The 22,217-nt window shown below is 43.3% G+C and overlaps 2 protein-coding genes across 5 annotated transcripts in view; both read right to left on the minus strand.

The window, feature by feature from the left end:
• The window catches only part of BAZ1A (bromodomain adjacent to zinc finger domain 1A), a 762,668-nt gene that overhangs the window by 297,712 nt on the left and 442,739 nt on the right, over positions 1-22,217 (minus strand). For all 4 annotated transcript variants that reach the window (XM_053697759.1, XM_053697757.1, XM_053697758.1 and 1 more), the window contains exon 17: positions 2,825-2,937. In XM_053697759.1, coding sequence (XP_053553734.1) covers positions 2,825-2,937 — 113 coding nt within the window. The remainder of the gene's footprint in view (positions 1-2,824; positions 2,938-22,217) is intronic.
• Positions 1-22,217, minus strand: part of LOC128645029 (uncharacterized) — a 99,605-nt gene that overhangs the window by 50,639 nt on the left and 26,749 nt on the right. The gene's annotated exons all lie outside the window — the stretch shown is intronic.

The raw sequence follows: 22,217 nt of genomic DNA on the forward strand, positions 1-22,217 counted from the left end.
ATCGGAAGGAGGGCTTCCTCCTGAGTCCACGAACCCTGAGCCTTCAGGGAGTTCCAGACTGTGCCCCAGCCCAGAAGGCTGGCATCTGTCGTCACTATAGTCCATTCTGGCCTGCGTAAGCTCATTCCCCTGGACAGATGGACCTGAGATAGCCACCAGAGAAGAGAATCCCTGGTCTCTTGATCCAGATTTAGCAGAGGGGACAAATCTGTGTAATCCCCATTCCACTGATTGAGCATGCAAAGTTGCAGTGGTCTGAGATGTAGGCGGGCAAACGGAACTATGTCCATTGCCGCTACCATTAAGCCGATTACTTCCATACACTGAGCCACTGACGGCTGAGAAATGGAATAAGGAGCACGGCAGGAAGTTAGAAGCTTTGACAACCTGACCTCTGTCAGAAAAATCTTCATTTCTACTGAATCTATCAGAGTTCCTAGGAAGGAAACTCTTGTGAGAGGGGAGAGAGAACTCTTTTCTTCGTTCACCTTCCACCCATGAGACCTCAGGAATGCCAGAACAATGTCCGTATGGGACTTGGCGATTTGAAAATTCGACGCCTGTATCAGAATGTTGTCTAGGTAAGGAGCGACCGCTATGCCTTGTGGCCTTAGAACCACCAGTAGGGACCCTAGAACCTTTGTAAAGATTCTTGGTGCCGTGGCTAACCCGAAGGGAAGAGCCACAAACTGGTAATGCCTGTCTAGGAAGGCAAACCTGAGAAACCGATGATGATCTCTGTGAATCGGAATGTCCATGGTAGTCCTATATTGACCCTCCTGGATCATAGGTAGGATGGTTCGAATAGTCTCCATCTTGAAGGATGGGACCCTGAGACATTTGTTTAGGATCTTGAGATCCAAGATTGGTCTGAAAGTTCCCTCCTTTTTGGGAACTATAAACAGATTTGAATAGAATCCTTGCCCCTGTTCCTCCCTTGGAACTGGGTGGATCACTCCCATAACCAGAAGGTCTTGAACACAACGTAAGAATGCCTCTCTCTTTATCTGGTTTGCAGATAATTGTGAGAGATGAAATCTCCCCTTTGGAGATGAGGCTTTGAAGTCCAGAAGATATCCCTGGGAAACAATCTCCAGAGCCCAGGGATCCTGGACGTCTCTTGCCCAAGCCTGGGCGAAGAGAGAAAGTCTGCCCCCCACTAGATCCGGTCCCGGATCGGGGGCTACTCCTTCATGCTGTCTTAGAGGCAGCAGCAGGTTTTTTGGCCTGCATTCCATGTTCCAAGCCTGGTTAGGTCTCCAGACTGGCTTGGACTGGGCAAAATTTCCTTCTTGTTTTGCAGTAGAGGAAGTTGAAGCTGCGCCACTCTTGAAGTTTCGAAAGGAACGAAAATTAGTCTGTTTGGTCCTTAATTTGTTGGACCTATCCTGGTGAAGGGCATGGCCTTTTCCTCCAGTAATATCAGAAATGATCTCCTTCAGTCCAGGCCCGAATAGGGTCTGCCCCAAATAAAGATTTATCAACCTCAGAGAAAAAACTTTTTTCTGTAAGTTATGCAAATGTTTTTACACTAAGTAATATGAGAGTTAACATGAATATTACCCTTATCTTGTAAGCATGATCACAGTCGTTGTTAAATCACTGTATCAGGCTTACCTCAAATATACCAGGCACTGTCAGCATTTTCTAGACCTTATCTCTCTAGAAAAAAATATACTGAACATACCTCAAAGCAGGTGATCTGCAAACCGTCCCCCCAACTGAAGTTTTCTTTCCATACTCTTCAGTTATGTGTGAGAACAGCAATGGACCTTAGTTACAAACCGCTGAGATTATCAACCTCCAGGCAGATTCTTCTTCCAATTTCTGCCTGAGAGTAAAACAGTACAACGCCGGTACCGTTTACAAAATAAACTCTTGATTGAAGGTAAAAACTACACTAAGTCACCACATATCTCTTGATACTTCCTTTCTTGTCGAGAGTTGCAAGAGAATGACTGGGGGTGGCAGTTAGGGAAGGAGCTATATAGACAGCTCTGCTGTGGGTGTCCTCTTGCAACTTCCTGTTGGGAAGGAGAATATCCCACAAGTAATGGATGAACCCGTGGACTGGATACACCTTTACAAGAGAAATAAAATTTAAGTGCCCACTTTACTCTGAGTCTACTCCCCAGAATGAACAAAGTTAGCACTTACCTTAAATGCTGTCCAACAGAAGGACAGTCCAGCAGGTTTAAGAGGTCCTCTCCCTCCCATAGCCCTGTGGAATAAGATAAGCCCGAGTTAAATGTGCTTAGGCTATCAAGATTAGGGCAGCATAAATGTATAGGAGGCGCAGTGAGAATTATGTCCCACCAGTTCCTATTGCTCTAAAGCCACCAAAAGCTCTACTGAAGAGACTGGTATGGACTAGGCTACACCCTAAAACAAAGCAGCACAATCGTGCACTATTTTAAAAATAATAAACTCTTGATTGAAGAATCTATACTAACACCTCACTTTACCTCTTCCTATCACTAACAAAGGCAAAGAGAATGACTGGGGTGGGAGGGAAGGGAGGAGCTATATATAACAGCTCTGCTGTGGTGCTCTTTGCCTCCTCCTGCTGACCAGGAAGTGTAATCCCACAAGGATGATGATCCGTGGACTCATCGTGTCTTTAAAAAGAAAAAAGTATAGCTAGCTTGCATAAACACAGTAACTCAACTACAATTGTTAGGATGACACAATATAGATTTTATTGCACCTAAAAATATTTTGACATTTATTAGTTCTTTTTGTATACAAAGAAAAACTGAAATATAGACATATATAAAAATATTTAATATTCAGGACTGAAATAAGAATTATTTTTTTCTATTACCTTTCCCTATTTTATTAAGAGAGGTGGATTCATCTTCAGAGGCAGTATCCTGGTCCTTTTGTTCTGCATCCTTGGTTTCAGAGCTAGTGTCTAAATCATCTAGTTCTTCATTTCTAAAAGTAAAGCACAACGAAAAAAGTAAAGTAAAAGCTAACATTACTTTTTAAAATAATATTGGGGGGAGGGGGATTAGCTTATAAACTGGTATACATAATTGTCTGTGAAAAACTAAATGTATGCTTACTTGATAGATTTATTTATTTCTTGACATGGTGAGTCCACGGATCATCTCTAATTACTATTGGGAATATCACTCCTGGCCAGTAGGAGGAGGCTAAGAGCACCCCAGCAAAGCTGATAAGTATCGCCTCCCTTCCCTCCAACCCCAGTCATTCGACCGAAGGAAAAGGCGAGAAAGGAAGTAACACAAGGTGCAGAGGTGCCCGAGGTGTACAACACAAAAACCTGTCTAAATAAACAGGGCGGGCCATGGACTCACCGTGTCAAGAAATAAATTTAGCAGGTAAGCATAAATTTTGTTTTCTTTCTAATGACATGGTGAGTCCATGGATCATGTCTAATTACTATTGGGAATCAATACCCAAGCTAGAGGACACAGATTATAAGGGAGGGAGAGACATGTTACCTAAACGGAAGGCACCACTGCTTGAAGAACCTGTCTCCCAAAAGAAGCCTCAGTTGAGGCAAAAGTATCAAATTTATAATTTAAAAAAAAAAAGTGTGTAGAGAGGAATAAGTTGCAGCTTTGCAAATCTGTTCCACTGAAGCTTCATTTTTGAATGCCCAGGAAGAGGAAACAGCCCTGTTTCCTCTTCCGTGACCCTCACAGGAGGCTACTGTCCAGCAGTTTCATAGGCCAAACTAATTACACTCTTCAGCCACAAAGAAAGAGAAGTAGCCGTAGCTTTCTGACCCTTGCATTTCCAGAGAAAGCAACAAACAAAGCAGAAGACTGGCGGAAATCCTTAGTCGGCCTGTAAATAGTATTTCAACGCACAAACCACATCTAGGCTGTGCAGCAGACGCTCTTTATGAGAAGAAGGGTTAGGACACAAGGAAAGAACAACGATTTCATGATTAATGTTCCTATCCGAAACCACTTTAGAGAGGAACCCTAAATTAGTACGCAGAACTATAAAAAAAAATTGGAATTAAAAATAAAGGTAAGGGGATTCACACTGCAACGCCAAGAGCTCTGAGACTCTACGAACAGAAGAAATTGCAACAGGAAACAAAATTTTCCAAGGTAACATCTTAATATCTACGGAATGCATGGGCTCAAACTAAGCCTGCTGAAGAACTTTAAGAACAAGGTTAAGACTCCAGGGAGGAGTAACAGGTTTGAACACAGGCCCGATTCTGACCAAGGCCTGACAGAAAGATTGCACGTCTGGTACATCCGCCAGACGTTTATGCAACAAAATAGACACGGCAGATATTTGGCCCTTCAAAGTAGTTGCAGATAAGCCCTTCTTCAGACCTTCTTGGAGAAGGGACACAATTCTAGGAATACGAACTCTACTCCAAGAGTAGCTTCTGGATTCACACCAATACAGATATTACGTCATATCTTATGGTAAATCGTTCTAGTTACGGGCTTACGAGCCTGAATCAAGGTCTCAATAACCAACTCTGAAAACCCGCGCTTAGAAAGAATTAAGCGTTCAATCTCCAAGCAGTCAGCTTCAGAGAAACAAGATTTGGATGAAGGAAGGGCCCTTGAAGTAGAAGTCTCCAAGGCGGAAGAGAATACATCTCCACTAGGTTTGCATACCAGATCCTGCGAGGCAACGCCAGTGCAATGAGGATCACCAATGCCTTCTCCCGTTTAATTTGAGCAATAACCAGTGGAAGGAGAGCGAACGGAGGAAATAGGTATACTAGACTGAAATGCCAAGGACCGCCAGAGAATCAAGTTGGAAAACACCTCCAGATGAAGTTCCCACTCCCCCGGGTGAAAGGTCTGTCTGCTCAGAAAATCCACTTCCCAATTGTCCACTCCTGGAATGTGGATCGCAGATAGACAGCAGTTGTGGGTCTCTGCCCACTGAATAGTCTTGGCTACCTCTGCCATGGCCAAGGAACTCTGAGTTCCTCCTTGATGGTTGATGTAAGCCACTGAAGTTATGTTGTCCGACTGAAAAACCGATATCCTTTGCCGCTAATAACAGAATTATTAGAACGCCTATCCAATGCTAAGTTTTTACAAAACTTGACTTAAAAGGTGCATATAACCTCATCAGAGTCCGTGAAGGAGATGAGTGGAAAACAGCTTTCAGGACCAGGTATGGTTTATATGAATATTTAGTAATGCCCTATATATGTAATAGTTATTTAGATGATATCCTAATCTATTCCACTGATCCCGAAACACATGTAAAACATGTAAGGTGGGTTTTATCCAGACTCAAAGATCACAGACTTTACGCAAAACTAGAAAAGTGCCAATTTCACAAAACCACAATAAAGTTTTTGGGATATATTTTTTTCTCCAGAGGGTGTTATGATGGATCCAGAGAAAATCACTTCCATCACAAATTGGCCAAGACCCACTTCACAAAACAGATCTCCAACGCTTCTTAGGCTTCACAAATTTTTATAGGAGATTTATTTTCAATTATTCATCTTTGGTGAAACCTTTAACCGTACTAACTGGTAAACAAACAAATTATTTGGACACCTGCAGCTGAAGAGACCTTCAATTTACTAAAGACAAGATTCATAACTGCTATCTTACATCTACCAGACCATACCAAGCATTTCGTTCTTGAGGTGGACGCCTCCGATACTGGATTAGGAGCGGTTTTGTCCCAATGTATCGATTTAAAATCTGCATTCAAGGACTTTAACTTCTGCTGAAAGGAAATATTCAGTGGGCGACAAGGAATTACTAGCTATAAAATCTGCGCTAGAAAAATGGAGACATCTCTTAGAAGGGACAACTTTTCCATTCACAATATACACAGATCATAAAAACCTTGAGTACTTAAGGAAGAATAAAACCCTATCTGCGAGACAGGTTAGGTGGTCACTTTTTTTGATAGGTTTGATTTCATAATCACAGACCTGCTCTGAGGAATGTGAAAGCGGATTCCTTATCCAGGATACATGAAACTCAATCTAAACTACTTAACCCACAACAATAATACCTAACGAAAAGATCGTAGCTACAATCACTACACCACAACTACAATTTTGCCTTACAAAAAGACACAACTTTGCCACATTCAGATGGCCATCTAGGACCTAATGGATTATACCATCACTGCGATAGATTATATGTAACTCCTTCTCTACGTCTTGAGATTCTCAAACAATTCCATGACTCCCCAATGGCAGGACATCTGGGTATACAGAAAACCATAGAGTTAGTATCACGTTCTTATTGGTGGCCCAATTATAAGAAAACCATATACGATTACATTCGGACTTGTGAAGTATGTGCAAGAATGAAAGTTGAAAATTGCAAACCAGCTGGTCAATAGACCATTACCTGTACCTGATACACCTTGGTCAACAGTCTCATTCGACTTCATTGTTGAATTGCTGGCCTCTCACTCCTATAACACCATATTAGTAGTCGTGGACCATTTTACAAAGATGGCGCATTTTATACCCTTAAAAGAATTACCAACTGCCTCACAAACTGCTAAGTGCTACATAGACCATATCATGAAGTTGCATGGATTACCCGATATTATAATTAGCGACAGAGGCACACAATTTAACTCAAAGTTCTGGAGACAACTCTGTCGTATTCTACAAATTGATTCATGTCTTTCAACAGCTTATCATCCGCAAATAAATGGACTCACAGAACGTATAAACCAAATACTGGAACAGTATTTACGATGCTATATTACTCATCTACAAGACGATTAGAGCGACTATATTGCAATAGCCGAATTCTCCTATAACAATTCCCTGAATACCTCTAGTAAGATGAGTCCTTTCTATGCTTCCTATGGTTTCCATCCTAAAAGTATACCTCGAGCATTTCAACAAACCAATTGTCCTGCGGTGCTCAATTTAGCTGAGAATATTCGGAACAATTTCACAAAACTCAAACTCAAACTCAATCTGACGGAAGCTAAAAAATGTCAGAAATTCCACTATGATAAACGTCACCGTGAACCACCACCGTATGTTTCCGATTATGTCTGGTTATCAACTAATAATCTACATTTACAAGTACCAGCTAAGAAACTCGCAAATCAAAACATTGGACCATTCCCTATTGTCAATATAATCAACCCTACTACAGTTACTCTCCAGCTCCCTGACAGATATACCATTCACCCAACTTTTCATGTTTCCCTTCTCAAACCGTACATCAAAGATCAAGATCCACGTAGAATACAACCACGGGTACCTCACATACCTGTGGAAGATCACGAAGAATATGAGTTGGAAAATATTCTCGATTCTAGGTTAAAATACCGTAGGACTTCAATACTTAATACGTTGGAAGGGGTATGGACCTGAGGAGGATTCTTGGGTCCCCTCTAAAGATCTACATGCACCTCAGCTCATCCAGGCCTTCCATAGACGTTACCCTCTTAAACCGAGGAGTTGAATACTCGGAGAGTATTCGTTCAAGAGGGGATTCTGTCATGATTCTTTACTGTTGCTTTAAGTGTAATACCATTTCTCTTCCTTCAGGCAAAACTCCTCCTATCTTGCTTATTTAAACCAGCACTTCACTACAGTCATTGCTTGATTATTTGCTCAGTTGCATAGGGATTTATTCCCTCTGTTCATAAGTGAATTTAGGCCAAGCTCTGTTATCTCAAAGCTTATTTATACTTAGAGTTTATTTTCTGACATTGTCAGTATCCTTTGTTTAGTTGTACCTGAATTCAACTAATTACTCCTAAGCTTTTCTAGTAACCACTTTTTCCAGCTAATTACCTTTAGCTACCATCAACCTGTGTTAGTGTTCATTCACTCCTGCTAACAAGGGATTGTTTCATGCTCTTACATGAACAAAGTATTCATTTATCAGGACACCAGGATCCACAGCAGACACCAGAGGAACACTTCTGCTGGCCTCTTAGCAACGGCTGCTTATCCGGTACTGGTAAGCTCAGGTTAATACAATTGCCTGTGATCAAGTTGCTACTGATTAGATAATATTTTTCCTTCTGTATTTCTCATTATCTTGTTTTTTGCTCAATTGCATTTTAATTTTATATGTTGCAACGTTCTATTTTTTCAGCTGATTATATTTTACTATATATCATAGCTAATATCTATTTCTTGGAGATACATATTGATGCCAACTTAATTTCCTATAAGAAATTATATTAGTAGCCTTATTCCATTGCATTAAGTTTGCAGTAAGTTTGTTACAAATTTAAAGCTACAGCAACTGCTAAGTTTTACTTCAACTCTGAACTTCATTTCATTGTTGTATTATAACCAAGCTACACAACTATATTATAGTTCTAGACAAGTCAAAAGCATTATGCTAATTAGACATTGCAGGTGCTTGTGGATTGGCACGTGAAGGTAAGCATCCTTCAAGTCTATTGTTGTCATAAATTGCCCCTCTTGAACTAGGGGTAGAATCAACCTGATCGTCTCCATTTTAAACGATAAAACTGACAAACTTGATTAGGCACTTTAGGTCCAGAATCTTGCGGAACGTGCCCTTTTTTGGGACCACGAAAACGTTTGAATAGTACCCTAAAACCTTTTCTGCTAGTGGTACTGGAACGATTACTCAGAGAGAGGAGAGATCCCTCACGCACCCTAGGAAGAAGTATCTCTTCTCTGGTCTTGAGGAAAGGTTTGACAGGAGAAATCTGCCCCTGGGCGGATGAGTATTGAACCCTATCTTGGGTGATAACCTCCAGAACCCAATGATCCTGTACGTCTCGCATCCAAGCCTCTGTGAACAGAGATAGTCTGCCCCATACGCGATCCAGAGACGGATCAGGGACCGCCCCTTCATGCCGACTTTGTCTCAGCGGGCTTCTTGCTCTGCTTGGATTTGTTCCAGGATTGAGCTGGTTTCCAAGATCCCTTGGACTGTTCGGTCTTCGCAGAAGGCTGCTGGCGTTGAGACTTGTCCGAAAGAAAGGGACGAAAAGTAGAGCCTTTAGGCTTATTCTTATTATCCTGCGGAAGGAAAGTACCCTTGCCTGCCGTGACCGTGGATATGATAGAGTCCAGCCCTGGACCAAAAAGAACTTTCCCCTGAAAAGGAAGGGATAGTAATCTAGATTTTAAAGCCATGTCCGCAGACCACGACTTTAACCACAGAGCCCTGTGGGCTAGAACCGATAAACCTAATGTCTTCGCATTCAGGTAAATAACCTGCATATTAGCATCACAGATAAAAGAATTAGCTACCCTTAAGGCCTTAATCTTTTCCTGTATCTCCTCGAAGGGAGTCTTCACCTCGACCATAGATGACAGTGCGTCACACCAGTAGGTAGCCGCTCCCGCCACTGCAGCAATCGCAGCTGCTGGTTGAAAAATCTTCCTCAACATGGATTCTAATTTCTTATCCATGGGCTCCTTGGATGAGATATCCTCGAGGGGAATAAGCGTCCGCTTAGCGAGCATGGAGATAGCCCCATCCACCTTAGGAATGGCTCCCCAAGCTTCTCCCACTCATATTTAATAATAGTAGACCTCTTCACGGGAACTGGGAAGGTCTAAGGCACCACCCTGTCCTCATAAACCCTATCTAGATTAGGAATCGAAGGTTCTTCCCCTAATTTCGGCTGCGGAACCTCCAATGTAGCAAGCACTTCTTTCAGTAAAAAGCACAAATGCTCTATCTTAAATTTAAAATCTGTCTCCTCTGCTAGAAGAGTGTCCTACGTAGAGTCATCGGCGGATAATCTATCAGAGACATCCAGTGGAGTAGATGACCCCTGGGATGGAATGCTATGTCTTCCCCTTCGCAGGGTGTGGTAAGGCCTGAAATGCCGCAGAAACCGTCGTTTGTAGCTGGGCAGCGAAATCTGGCGGCCAAGATGGCCATCTTGTGGGAGGATCAGTCAGGCCCTGGGGAGCTGCATGTGTGATCGGAGATGAATGTAGGGGCCGCACCTAGCGGGACAGAGAACACTCAGAGGTGGACGGCTCAGTAGTGCTAAATATCTTATTCTTTTTAGATATTGCAATCTTATCAAAGCATATGGAACACAGTTAAGCAGGCGGATCAACCTACACCTCCTCGCAATAAACACAGGTATTAGATTTAATCAAAGAGGGGTAATCCTCTAACATATCCGAGTCCTCCATAGCTTGCGCCTTTAATACTGACTTGATAGAATAAATGGCACTTTTATACACCAATTACCGGGGCCCTCACCACCTCCTATGACCCTGGACCACAGAGAAACCATTACGTCTCCGACAATTGCCGATCAGGAAAGAGGAAATGTTAGAGAACACACCTGGTCACAGAGAGTGCCATGCAGGACCGCCCCTGCACTGTAGAGAAAATGCTCCAAAAAAGGGCCGTGCTGATTTACACCTGACTGTTCACACATTGCTAGAGCCTCATCTCACACATGATGCAGCAACAAACACAATAAAGATATTATGCATAAATTCCCCCCCCCCCCCCGGTTAAAAAAAAACATCTGTTCAAAAATCCCCTAGGATATTAACCCTTGATTCTATACAGATAAAAGGAGACACACTGTGACCCCGTCATCTTGCGTTATCATATGTGTATAAATGAAACCATCTTACAGGAATCTATGCCGTGGAACAGGAACACGGCCCTTCAAGTGTGACAGGTTAGTAGTATCGCTCCTGGCATGGACTTGAGTGCATAAAGAAGGCAGCGAAACTCGTCAATGCGGATTGCTTAAGGAGCTGTTAATCCGAGTCAGGATGGTTTCGCAGAAAGTCTCTCCCTGCATCTCCGGACTCTAACTTTCACCCATGCTTTCACTGAGAGGCTGACAGGACTACTTAAAACTCCAGTCCCATTTCTACCCTCCATAAGAGATAACTCTGAATCTTCTGAAATGCAAAGAATGACTGGGAGATGAGGGGAGTGGGGGAGGTATTTAAGCCTTTGGCTGGGGTGTCATTGCCTCCTCCTGGTGGTCAGGTTCTTAATTCTCACAAATAATGAAGCAGTGGACTCTCCTCCCATTAAGATGGAAATGTATAAAGATGTGAAAGAAGGTATACAGGGGAATATAAGATAGGAAAGAAAAGAAGAAAGGAAAGAAAGAAAAAAAAAAGGGGGGGAGGGAATAATGACAAAAGTGTGGACATAGGCTTACCTGCATACCTATGCATAGAGAGTGTGGAATATACCATGCAATTGACTACAGTATTTGAAAGTACTTTACAATTTTTTTTGATAATGGGTTAAGAAACCACATTTAGTCCAGAATTTAGCAAGTTGAAGTTCATTATTTCCATTTCAAATGTTTTTCTTTCCATGGTGTTTTTGAAGTTGCCTCTGAGAAACAAAATGTATGCTTACCTGATAAATGTCTTTCTTTTGCAATGTACCGAGTCCACGGATTCATCCTTACTTGTGGGATATTATCCTTCCCAACAGGAAGTGGCAAAGGGAGCACCCACAGCAGAGCTTTCTACATAGCTCCCCCCTTAACTCAACCCAACAGTCATTCGACCTAAGGCCAAGGAAGAAAAAGGAGAAACTATAAGGTGCAGAGGTGACTGAAGTTTTTAATAAAAAATACCATCTGTCTTGAATAGACAGGGCGGGTCGTGGATCAGGTAAGCATAAATTTTGTTTTCTTTTGCATGATGTACCGAGTCCACGGATTCATCCTTACTTGTGGGATACCAATACCAAAGCTTTAGGACACTGATGAAAGGAGGGACAAGACAGGAACCTAAACGGAAGGCACCACTGCTTGCAAAATCTTTCTCCCAAAAATAGCCTCCGAAGAAGCAAAAGTATCAAATTTGTAAAATTTTGAAAAGGTATGGAGCGAAGACCAAGTCGCAGCCTTACAAATCTGTTCAACAGAAGCATCATTTTTTAAAAGCCCATGTGGAAGCTACCGCTCTAGTAGAATGAGCTGTAATCCTTTCAGGAGGCTGCTGTCCAGCATTCTCATAAGCCAAACGGATGATGCTTTTCAGCCAAAAGGAAAGAGAAGTAGCCGTAGCCTTTTGACCCCTAAGCTTTCCAGAATAGACAAGAAGATATTTGACGAAAATCTTTGGTTTCCTGCAAATAAAATTTCAAAGCACAAACCACGTCCAAGTTGTGCAACAGACGTTCCTTCGTAGAAGGATTAGGACACAGAGAAGGAACAACAATTTCCTGATTGATACTCCTGTTAGTAACAACCTTAGGTAGGAACCCAGGCTTGGTACGCAAAACCACCTTATCAGCATGGAAAACAAGATAAGGCGCGTCACATTATAATGCAGATAGCTCAGAAACTCTTCGAGCTGAAGAGATAGCAACTAGGAACAAAACTTTACAAGATAAAAGCTTAATATCTATGGAATGCATGGGTTCAAACGGAACCCCCTGAAGAACTTAAAGAACTAAATTTAGACTCCATGGCGGAGCAACAGATTTAAACACAGGCTTAATTCTAGCTAAAGCCTGATTAAAAGCCCGAACGTCTGGGACATCTGCCAGACGTTTGAGCAACAAAATGGACAGAGCAGATATCTGTCCTTTAAGGGAACTAGCTGACAATCCTCTCCAATCCCTCTTGGAGAAAAGACAAAATCCTAGGAATCCTGATATTACTCCAGGAGTAGCCTTTGGATTCGCACCAAAAAAGATATTTACACCATATCTTATGATAGATTTTCCTGGTAACAGGCTTTCGAGCCTGAATCAAGGTATCTATGACCGACTCAGAGAAACCCCGCTTTGATAGAATCAAGCGTTCAATCTCCAAGCAGTCAGTTGCAGAGAAATTAGATTTGTATGCTTGAATGGACCTTGAACCAAAAGGTCCTGTCTCAGTGGCAGAGTCCATGGTGGCAGAGATGACATGTCCACCAGGTCTGCATACAAAGTCCTGCGTGGCCACGCAGGCGCTATCAAAATCACAGAGGCTCTCTCCTGTTTGATTCTGGCAATCAGACGCAGAAGGAGAGGTAAAGGTGGAAACACATAAGCCAGGTTGAACGACCAGGGAACTGCTAGAGCATCTATCAGTACTGCCTGAGGATCCCTTGACCTGGATCCGTAACGAGGAAGTTTGGCGTTCTGACGAGACGCCATCAGATCCAATTCTGGTGTGACCCATAGCTGAACCAGTTGAGCAAACACCTCCGGATGGAGTTCCCACTGCCCCAGATGAAAAGTCTGACGACTTAGAAAATCTGCCTCCCAGTTCTCTACCCCTGGGATATAGATCGCTGACAGATGGCAAGAGTGAGCCTCTGCCCAACGGATTATTCTTGAAACTTCTATCATCGCTAAGGAACTCTTTGACCCCCCCTGATGATTGATATAAGCCACAGTCGTGATGTCGTCAGATTGAAACCTGATGAATCTGGCCAAAGCCAGCTGAGGCCATGCCTGAAGAGCATTGAATATTGCTCTTAATTACAGAATATTTATCGGAAGGAGGGCCTCCTCCCGAGTCCACAAACCCTGTGCTTTCAGGGAATTCCAGACTGCACCCCAGCCCAGAAGGCTGGCGTCTGTCGTCACTTTAACCCAATCTAGCCTGCGGAAAAATATTCCCTGAGACAGATGATCTTGTGACAACCACCAAAGAAGAGAGTCTCTGGTCTCTTGATCCAGATTTATCTGAGGAGATAAATCTGCATAATCCCCATTCCACTTATTGAGCATGCATAGTTGCAGTGGTCTGAGATGAAAGCGAGCAAACGGAACTATGTCCATTGCCGCTACCATTAGACCGATTACCTCCATACACTGAGCCACTGAGGAATGGAATGAAGAGCTTGGCAGGTGGCCAAAATCTTTGATTTCCTGACCTCCATCAGAAATATTTTCATGTCCACCGAATCTATCAGAGTCCCTAGAAAACAGAATTTATGATTACCTGATAAATTACTTTCTCCAACGGTGTGTCCGGTCCACGGCGTCATCCTTACTTGTGGGATATTCTCTTCATCAACAGGAAATGGCAAAGAGCCCAGCAAAGCTGGTCACATGATCCCTCCCAGGCTCCGCCTACCCCAGTCATTCGACCGACGTTAAGGAGGAATATTTGCATAGGAGAAACCATATGATACCGTGGTGACTGTAGTTAAAGAAAATAAAATATCAGACCTGATTAAAAAACCAGGGCGGGCCGTGGACCGGACACACCGTTGGAGAAAGTAATTTATCAGGTAAACATAAATTCTGTTTTCTCCAACATAGGTGTGTCCGGTCCACGGCGTCATCCTTACTTGTGGGAACCAATACCAAAGCTTTAGGACACGGATGAAGGGAGGGAGCAAATCAGGTCACCTAAATGGAAGGCACCACGGCTTGCAAAACCTTTCTCCCAAAAATAGCCTCAGAAGAAGCAAAAGTATCAAACTTGTAAAATTTGGTAAAAGTGTGCAGTGAAGACCAAGTCGCTGCCCTACATATCTGATCAACAGAAGCCTCGTTCTTGAAGGCCCATGTGGAAGCCACAGCCCTAGTGGAATGAGCTGTGATTCTTTCGGGAGGCTGCCGTCCGGCAGTCTCGTAAGCCAATCTGATGATGCTTTTAATCCAAAAAGAGAGAGAGGTAGAAGTTGCTTTTTGACCTCTCCTTTTACCGGAATAAACAACAAACAAGGAAGATGTTTGTCTAAAATCCTTTGTAGCATCTAAATAGAATTTTAGAGCGCGAACAACATCCAAATTGTGCAACAAACGTTCCTTCTTCGAAACTGGTTTCGGACACAGAGAAGGTACGATAATCTCCTGGTTAATGTTTTTGTTAGAAACAACTTTTGGAAGAAAACCAGGTTTAGTACGTAAAACCACCTTATCTGCATGGAACACCAGATAAGGAGGAGAACACTGCAGAGCAGATAATTCTGAAACTCTTCGAGCAGAAGAAATCGCAACCAAAAACAAAACTTTCCAAGATAATAACTTAATATCAACGGAATGTAAGGGTTCAAACGGAACCCCCTGAAGAACTGAAAGAACTAAGTTGAGACTCCAAGGAGGAGTCAAAGGTTTGTAAACAGGCTTGATTCTGACCAGAGCCTGAACAAAAGGTTTGAACATCTGGCACAGCTGCCAGCTTCTTGTGAAGTAACACAGACAAGGCAGAAATCTGTCCCTTCAGAGAACTTGCAGATAATCCTTTTTCCAATCCTTCTTGAAGGAAGGATAGAATCTTAGGAATCTTAACCTTGTCCCAAGGGAATCCTTTAGATTCACACCAACAGATATATTTTTTCCAAATTTTGTGGTAAATCTTTCTAGTTACAGGCTTTCTGGCCTGAACAAGAGTATCGATAACAGAATCTGAGAACCCTCGCTTCGATAAGATCAAGCGTTCAATCTCCAAGCAGTCAGCTGGAGTGAGACCAGATTCGGATGTTCGAACGGACCTTGAACAAGAAGGTCTCGTCTCAAAGGTAGCTTCCATGGTGGAGCCGATGACATATTCACCAGATCTGCATACCAAGTCCTGCGTGGCCACGCAGGAGCTATCAAGATCACCGACGCCCTCTCCTGATTGATCCTGGCTACCAGCCTGGGGATGAGAGGAAACGGCGGGAACACATAAGCTAGTTTGAAGGTCCAAGGTGCTACTAGTGCATCCACTAGAGCCGCCTTGGGATCCCTGGATCTGGACCCGTAGCAAGGAACTTTGAAGTTCTGACGAGAGGCCATCAGATCCATGTCTGGAATGCCCCACAGTTGAGTGACTTGGGCAAAGATTTCCGGATGGAGTTCCCACTCCCCCGGATGCAATGTCTGACGACTCAGAAAATCCGCTTCCCAATTTTCCACTCCTGGGATTTGGATAGCAGACAGGTGGCAGGAGTGAGACTCCGCCCATAGAATGATTTTGGTCACTTCTTCCATCGCTAGGGAACTCCTTGTTCCCCCCTGATGGTTGATGTACGCAACAGTTGTCATGTTGTCTGATTGAAACCGTATGAACTTGGCCCTCGCTAGCTGAGGCCAAGCTTTGAGAGCATTGAATATCGCTCTCAGTTCCAGAATATTTATCGGTAGAAGAGATTCTTCCCGAGACCAAAGACCCTGAGCTTTCAGGGATCCCCAGACCGCGCCCCAGCCCATCAGACTGGCGTCGGTCGTGACAATGACCCACTCTGGTCTGCGGAAGGTCATCCCTTGTGACAGGTTGTCCAGGGACAGCCACCAACGGAGTGAGTCTCTGGTCCTCTGATTTACTTGTATCTTCGGAGACAAGTCTGTATAGTCCCCATTCCACTGACTGAGCATGCACAGTTGTAATGGTCTTAGATGAATGCGCGCAAAAGGAACTATGTCCATTGCCGCTACCATCAAACCTATCACTTCCATGCACTGCGCTATGGAAGGAAGAGGAACGGAATGAAGTATCCGACAAGAGTCTAGAAGCTTTGTTTTTCTGGCTTCTGTCAGAAAAATCCTCATTTCTAAGGAGTCTATTATTGTTCCCAAGAAGGGAACCCTTGTTGACGGAGATAGAGAACTCTTTTCCACGTTCACTTTCCATCCGTGAGATCTGAGAAAGGCCAGGACAATGTCCGTGTGAGCCTTTGCTTGAGGAAGGGACGACGCTTGAATCAGAATGTCGTCCAAGTAAGGTACTACGGCAATGCCCCTTGGTCTTAGCACAGCTAGAAGGGACCCTAGTACCTTTGTGAAAATCCTTGGAGCAGTGGCTAATCCGAAAGGAAGCGCCACGAACTGGTAATGCTTGTCCAGGAATGCGAACCTTAGGAACCGATGATGTTCCTTGTGGATAGGAATATGTAGATACGCATCCTTTAAATCCACCGTGGTCATGAATTGACCTTCCTGGATGGAAGGAAGAATTGTTCGAATGGTTTCCATCTTGAACGATGGAACCTTGAGAAACTTGTTTAAGATCTTGAGATCTAAGATTGGTCTGAACGTTCCCTCTTTTTTGGGAACTATGAACAGATTGGAGTAGAACCCCATCCCTTGTTCTCTTAATGGAACAGGATGAATCACTCCCATTTTTAACAGGTCTTCTACACAATGTAAGAATGCCTGTCTTTTTATGTGGTCTGAAGACAACTGAGACCTGTGGAACCTCCCCCTTGGGGGAAGCCCCTTGAACTCCAGAAAATAACCTTGGGAGACTATTTCTAGCGCCCAAGGATTCAGAACATCTCTTGCCCAAGCCTGAGTGAAGAGAGAGAGTCTGCCCCCCACCAAATCCGGTCCCGGATCGGGGGCCCGCATCTCATGCTGTCTTGGGAGCAGTGGCAGGTTTCTTGGCCTGCTTTCCTTTGTTCCAGCCTTGCATTGGTCTCCAGGCTGGAGTGGCTTGAGAAGTATTACCCTCCTGCTTAGAGGACGTAGCACTTGGGGCTGGTCCGTTTCTGCGAAAAACAGTGTTTTCCCCTTGAAAGGAATGTCAAGCAATTTGTTCTTGGAAGACGCATCCGCTGACCAAGATTTTAAACAAAGCGCTCTGCGCGCCACAATAGCAAACCCAGAATTTTTCGCCGCTAACCTAGCCAATTGCAAGGTGGCGTCTAGGGTGAAAGAATTAGCCAATTTAAGAGCACGAATTCTGTCCATAATCTCCTCATAAGAAGAAGAATTACTAATAATCGCCTTTTCTAGCTCATCGAACCAGAAACACGCGGCTGTAGTGACAGGGACAATGCATGCAATAGGTTGTAGAAGGTAACCTTGCTGAACAAACATCTTTTTTAGCAAACCTTCTAATTTTTTATCCATAGGATCTTGGAAAGCACAACTATCTTCTATGGGTATAGTGGTGCGCTTGTTTAGAGTAGAAACCGCCCCCTCGACCTTGGGGACTGTCTGCCATAAGTCCTTTCTGGGGTCGACTATAGGAAACAATTTTTTAAATATGGGGGGAGGTACGAAAGGTATACCGGGCCTGTCCCATTCTTTATTAACAATGTACGCCACCCGCTTGGGTATAGGAAAAGCTTCGGGGGGCCCCGGGGCCTCTAGAAACTTGTCCATTTTACATAGTGTTTCTGGAATGACCAGATAATCACAATCATCCAAATTGGATAACACCTCCTTAAGCAGAGCGCGGAGATGTTCCAACTTAAATTTAAAAGTAATCACATCAGGTTCAGCTTGTTGAGAAATTTTTCCTGAATCTGAAATTTCTCCCTCAGACAAAACCTCCCTGGCCCCCTCAGACTGGTGTAGGGGCCCTTCAGAAACAATATCATCAGCGTCCTCATGCTCTTCAGTATTTTCTAAAACAGAGCAGTCGCGCTTTCGCTGATAAGTGGGCATATTGGCTAAAATGTTTTTGATAGAATTATCCATTACAGCCGTTAATTGTTGCATAGTAAGGAGTATTGGCGCGCTAGATGTACTAGGGGCCTCCTGTATGGGCAAGACTGGTGTAGACGAAGGAGGGGATGATGCAGTACCATGCTTACTCCCCTCACTTGAGGAATCATCTTGGGCATCATTTTTACTAAATTTTTTATGACATAAATCACATCTATTTAAATGAGGAGGAACCTTGGCTTCCCCACAGTCAGAACACAATCTATCTGGTAGTTCAGACATGTTAAACAGGCATAAACTTGATAACAAAGCACAAAAAACGTTTTAAAATAAAACCGTTACTGTCACTTTAAATTTTAAACTGAACACACTTTATTACTGCAATTGCGAAAAAGTATGAAGGAATTGTTCAAAATTCACCAAAATTTCACCACAGTGTCTTAAAGCCTTAAAAGTATTGCACACCAAATTTGGAAGCTTTAACCCTTAAAATAACGGAACCGGAGCCGTTTTTATATTTAACCCCTTTACAGTCCCTGGAATCTGCTTTGCCGAGACCCAACCAAGCCCAAAGGGGAATACGATACCAAATGATGCCTTCAGAAAGACTTTTCTATGTATCAGAGCTCCACACACATGCAGCTGCATGTCATGCTTTTCTCAAAAACAAGTGCGCCATACCGGCGCGAAAATGAGGCTCTGACTAAGATTAGGGAAAGCCCCTATAGAATAAGGTGTCAAAAACAGTGCCTGCCGATATTATTTTACAAAAAATACCCAGATTAAATGATTCCTCAAGGCTAAATATGTGTAAATATGATCGATTTAGCCCAGAAAATGTCTACAGTCTTAATAATCCCTTGTGAAGCCCTTATTTACTGTCTGAATAAAAATGGCTTACCGGATCCCATAGGGAAAATGACAGCTTCCAGCATTACATCGTCTTGTTAGAATGTGTCATACCTCAAGCAGCAAAAGACTGCTCACTGTTCCCCCAACTGAAGTTAATTCCTCTCAATAGTCCTGTGTGGAACAGCCATGGATTTTAGTAACGGTTGCTAAAATCATTTTCCTCATACAAACAGAAATCTTCATCTCTTTTCTGTTTCAGAGTAAATAGTACATACCAGCACTATTTCAAAATAACAAACTCTTGATTGAATAATAAAAACTACAGTTAAACACTAAAAAACTCTAAGCCATCTCCGTGGAGATGTTGCCTGTACAACGGCAAAGAGAATGACTGGGGTAGGCGGAGCCTGGGAGGGATCATGTGACCAGCTTTGCTGGGCTCTTTGCCATTTCCTGTTGGGGAAGAGAATATCCCACAAGTAAGTTTGACGCCGTGGACCGGACACACCTATGTTGGAGAAATGAAACTCTTGTGAAGGGGGGAAAAATAATTTTTTCTTACGTTCACCTTCCACCCGTGAGATCTTAGAAAGGCCAACACTAAGTCCATGTGAGACTTGGCTAGTTGGAAAGTCGACGGTTGAATTAGAATGTCGTCTAGATAGGGTGCCACTGCTATGCCCCGCGGCCTTAGAACCGCCAGAAGGGACCCTAGCACCTTAGGGAAGATTTGTGGCGCCGTGGCCAACCCGAAGGGAAGAGCCACAAACTGGTAATGCTTGTCCAGAAAGGCAAACCTGGGGAATTGGTGATGATCTTTGTGGATAGGAATGTGTAGATACGCATCCTTTAAATCCATGGTGGTCATATATTGACCCTCCTGGATCATTGGTAAAATAGTCTGAATGGTCTCCATCTTGAAAGATGGGACTCTTAGGAATTGGTTTATGATCTTGAGATCTAGAATGGTTCTGAACGTTCCCTCTTTTTCGGAAACCACAAACAGATTGGAGTAGAACCCCTGCCCCTGTTCTGCTTTCGGAACTGGGCAGATCACTCCCATGGTAAAAAGGTCTTCTACACAGCATAAGAATGCCTCTCTTTTTGTCGGGTTTACAGACAATTGAGAAAGATGGAACCTCCCCCATGGAAGAGAATCCTTGAAATCTAGAAGATATCCCTGGGTTACAATTTCTACTGCCCAGGAATCCTGAACGTCTCTTGCCCAGGCCTGAGAGAAGAGAGAGTCTGCCCTCTACTAGATCCGGTCCCGGATCGGGGACTACGCCTTCATGATGTCTTAGTGGCAGCAGCAGGCTTTTTGGCCTGTTTACCCTTGTTCCAAGCCTGATTAGGTCTACAGGTTGGCTTGGCCAGAGCAAAGTTCCCAACTTGCTTTGCAGCAGAGGAAGAGGAAGTGGGACCACTCTTGAAGTTTCGAAAGGAACGAAAATTATTTTGTTTGGTCCTTGTCCTATTTGACTTATCTTGAGGGAGGGCATGACCCTTCCCCCCCACAGTGATGTCTGAAATTATCTCTTTCAGTGCAGGCCCGAATAGGGTCTTACCCTTGAAAGGGATGGTCAGCAGCTTAGATTTAGATGACACATCAGCTGACTAGGACTTAAGCCATAACGCTCTACACGCTAAAATGGCAAAACCTGAATTCTTTTGCCACTAACTTGAAAAGCGGCGTCTGTAATAAAAGAATTAGCTAACTTAAGAGCCTTAATTCTGTCCAGAATATCATCTAGTGGGGTCTCTATCTTAAGAGCCTCTCCTAGAGCCACAAACCAAAAGGCAGCTGCAGTGGTTATAGGAACAATGCACGCTATAGGTTGAAGAAGAAAACCTTGATGAACAAAATTTTTCTTTAGGAGACCCTCTAATTTTTTATCCATAGGATCAATGACAGCACAACTGTCTTCAATAGGTATAGTTGTATGCTTAGCCAGAGTAGAAATAGCTCCCTCCACCTTAGGGACCGTCTGCCATGAGTCCTTTATGGTGTCAGATATGGGAAACATTTTCTTAAAAACAGGAGGGGGAGCGAACGGAATACCTGGTCTATCCCACTCCTTAGTAACAATGTCCGAAATCCTCTTAGGGACCGGAAAACATCAGTGTAAACAGGAACCTCTAAATATTTGTCCATTTTACACAATTTCTCTGGAACTACAATAGGGTCACAATCATCCAGAGTCGCTAAAACCTCGCTGAGCAATAAGCGGAGGTGTTCTAGCGTAAATTTAAATGCCGTCATATCTGAATCTGTCTGAGGAAACATCCTTCCGGAATCAGAAATCTCTCCCTCAGATAGCAAATCCCTCATCCCTACCTCAGAACATTGTGAGGGAATATCTGATGCGGCTACTAAAGCGTCAGAAAGCTCAGCATTTGATCTTAACCCAGAGCAACTGCGCTTCCCTTGCAACCCTGGCAGCTTAGATAAAACCTCTGTGAGGGTAGTATTCATAACTGAAGCCATATCTTGCAAGGTGAAAGAATTAGACGCACTAGAAGTACTTGGCATCGCTTGTGCGGGCGTTACTGGTTGTGACACGTGGGGAGAACTAGATGGCAAAACCTGATTTCCTTCTGTCTGAGAATCATCCAATGCCAAACTTTTATAAGTCAAAATATGCTGTTTGCAATTTATAGACATATCAGTACAAGTGGGACACATTCTAAGAGGGGGTTCCACAATGGCTTCTAAACAAATTGAGCAATGAGTTTTCTCAATGTCAGACATGTTTAACAGGCTAGTAATGAGACAAGCAAGCTTGGAAAACACTTTATTTAATGAAAAAAACACAATTTGCAAAAACTGTACTGTGCCTTTAAGAGGAAAAAAGGCATACACAAACTGCAAAACTGTTTAAAATTGCTTCAAATTTTCCGAAATTTTAACAGTGTACCCACTAAGCTTTAGAAGGATTGCACCACAAGTAAATAAGCAATAAACCCCCAAATGAGAAAACCGGATTGATAAATGTCCAAAACCGGTAAAAAAAAAAAACCTGTCAGCACCTTGCCACAGCTCTGCTGTGGCGCCTACCTGCCCTTAGGGGACGATAATATGAGGATAAAGCTTCGATTAGGCCCCAGAAGAGTATCAGGACCTCTGGAGATGTTGCT

This window comes from Bombina bombina, chromosome 1, assembly GCF_027579735.1.
Source record: "Bombina bombina isolate aBomBom1 chromosome 1, aBomBom1.pri, whole genome shotgun sequence".
Taxonomy (NCBI): Eukaryota; Metazoa; Chordata; class Amphibia; order Anura; family Bombinatoridae; genus Bombina; species Bombina bombina.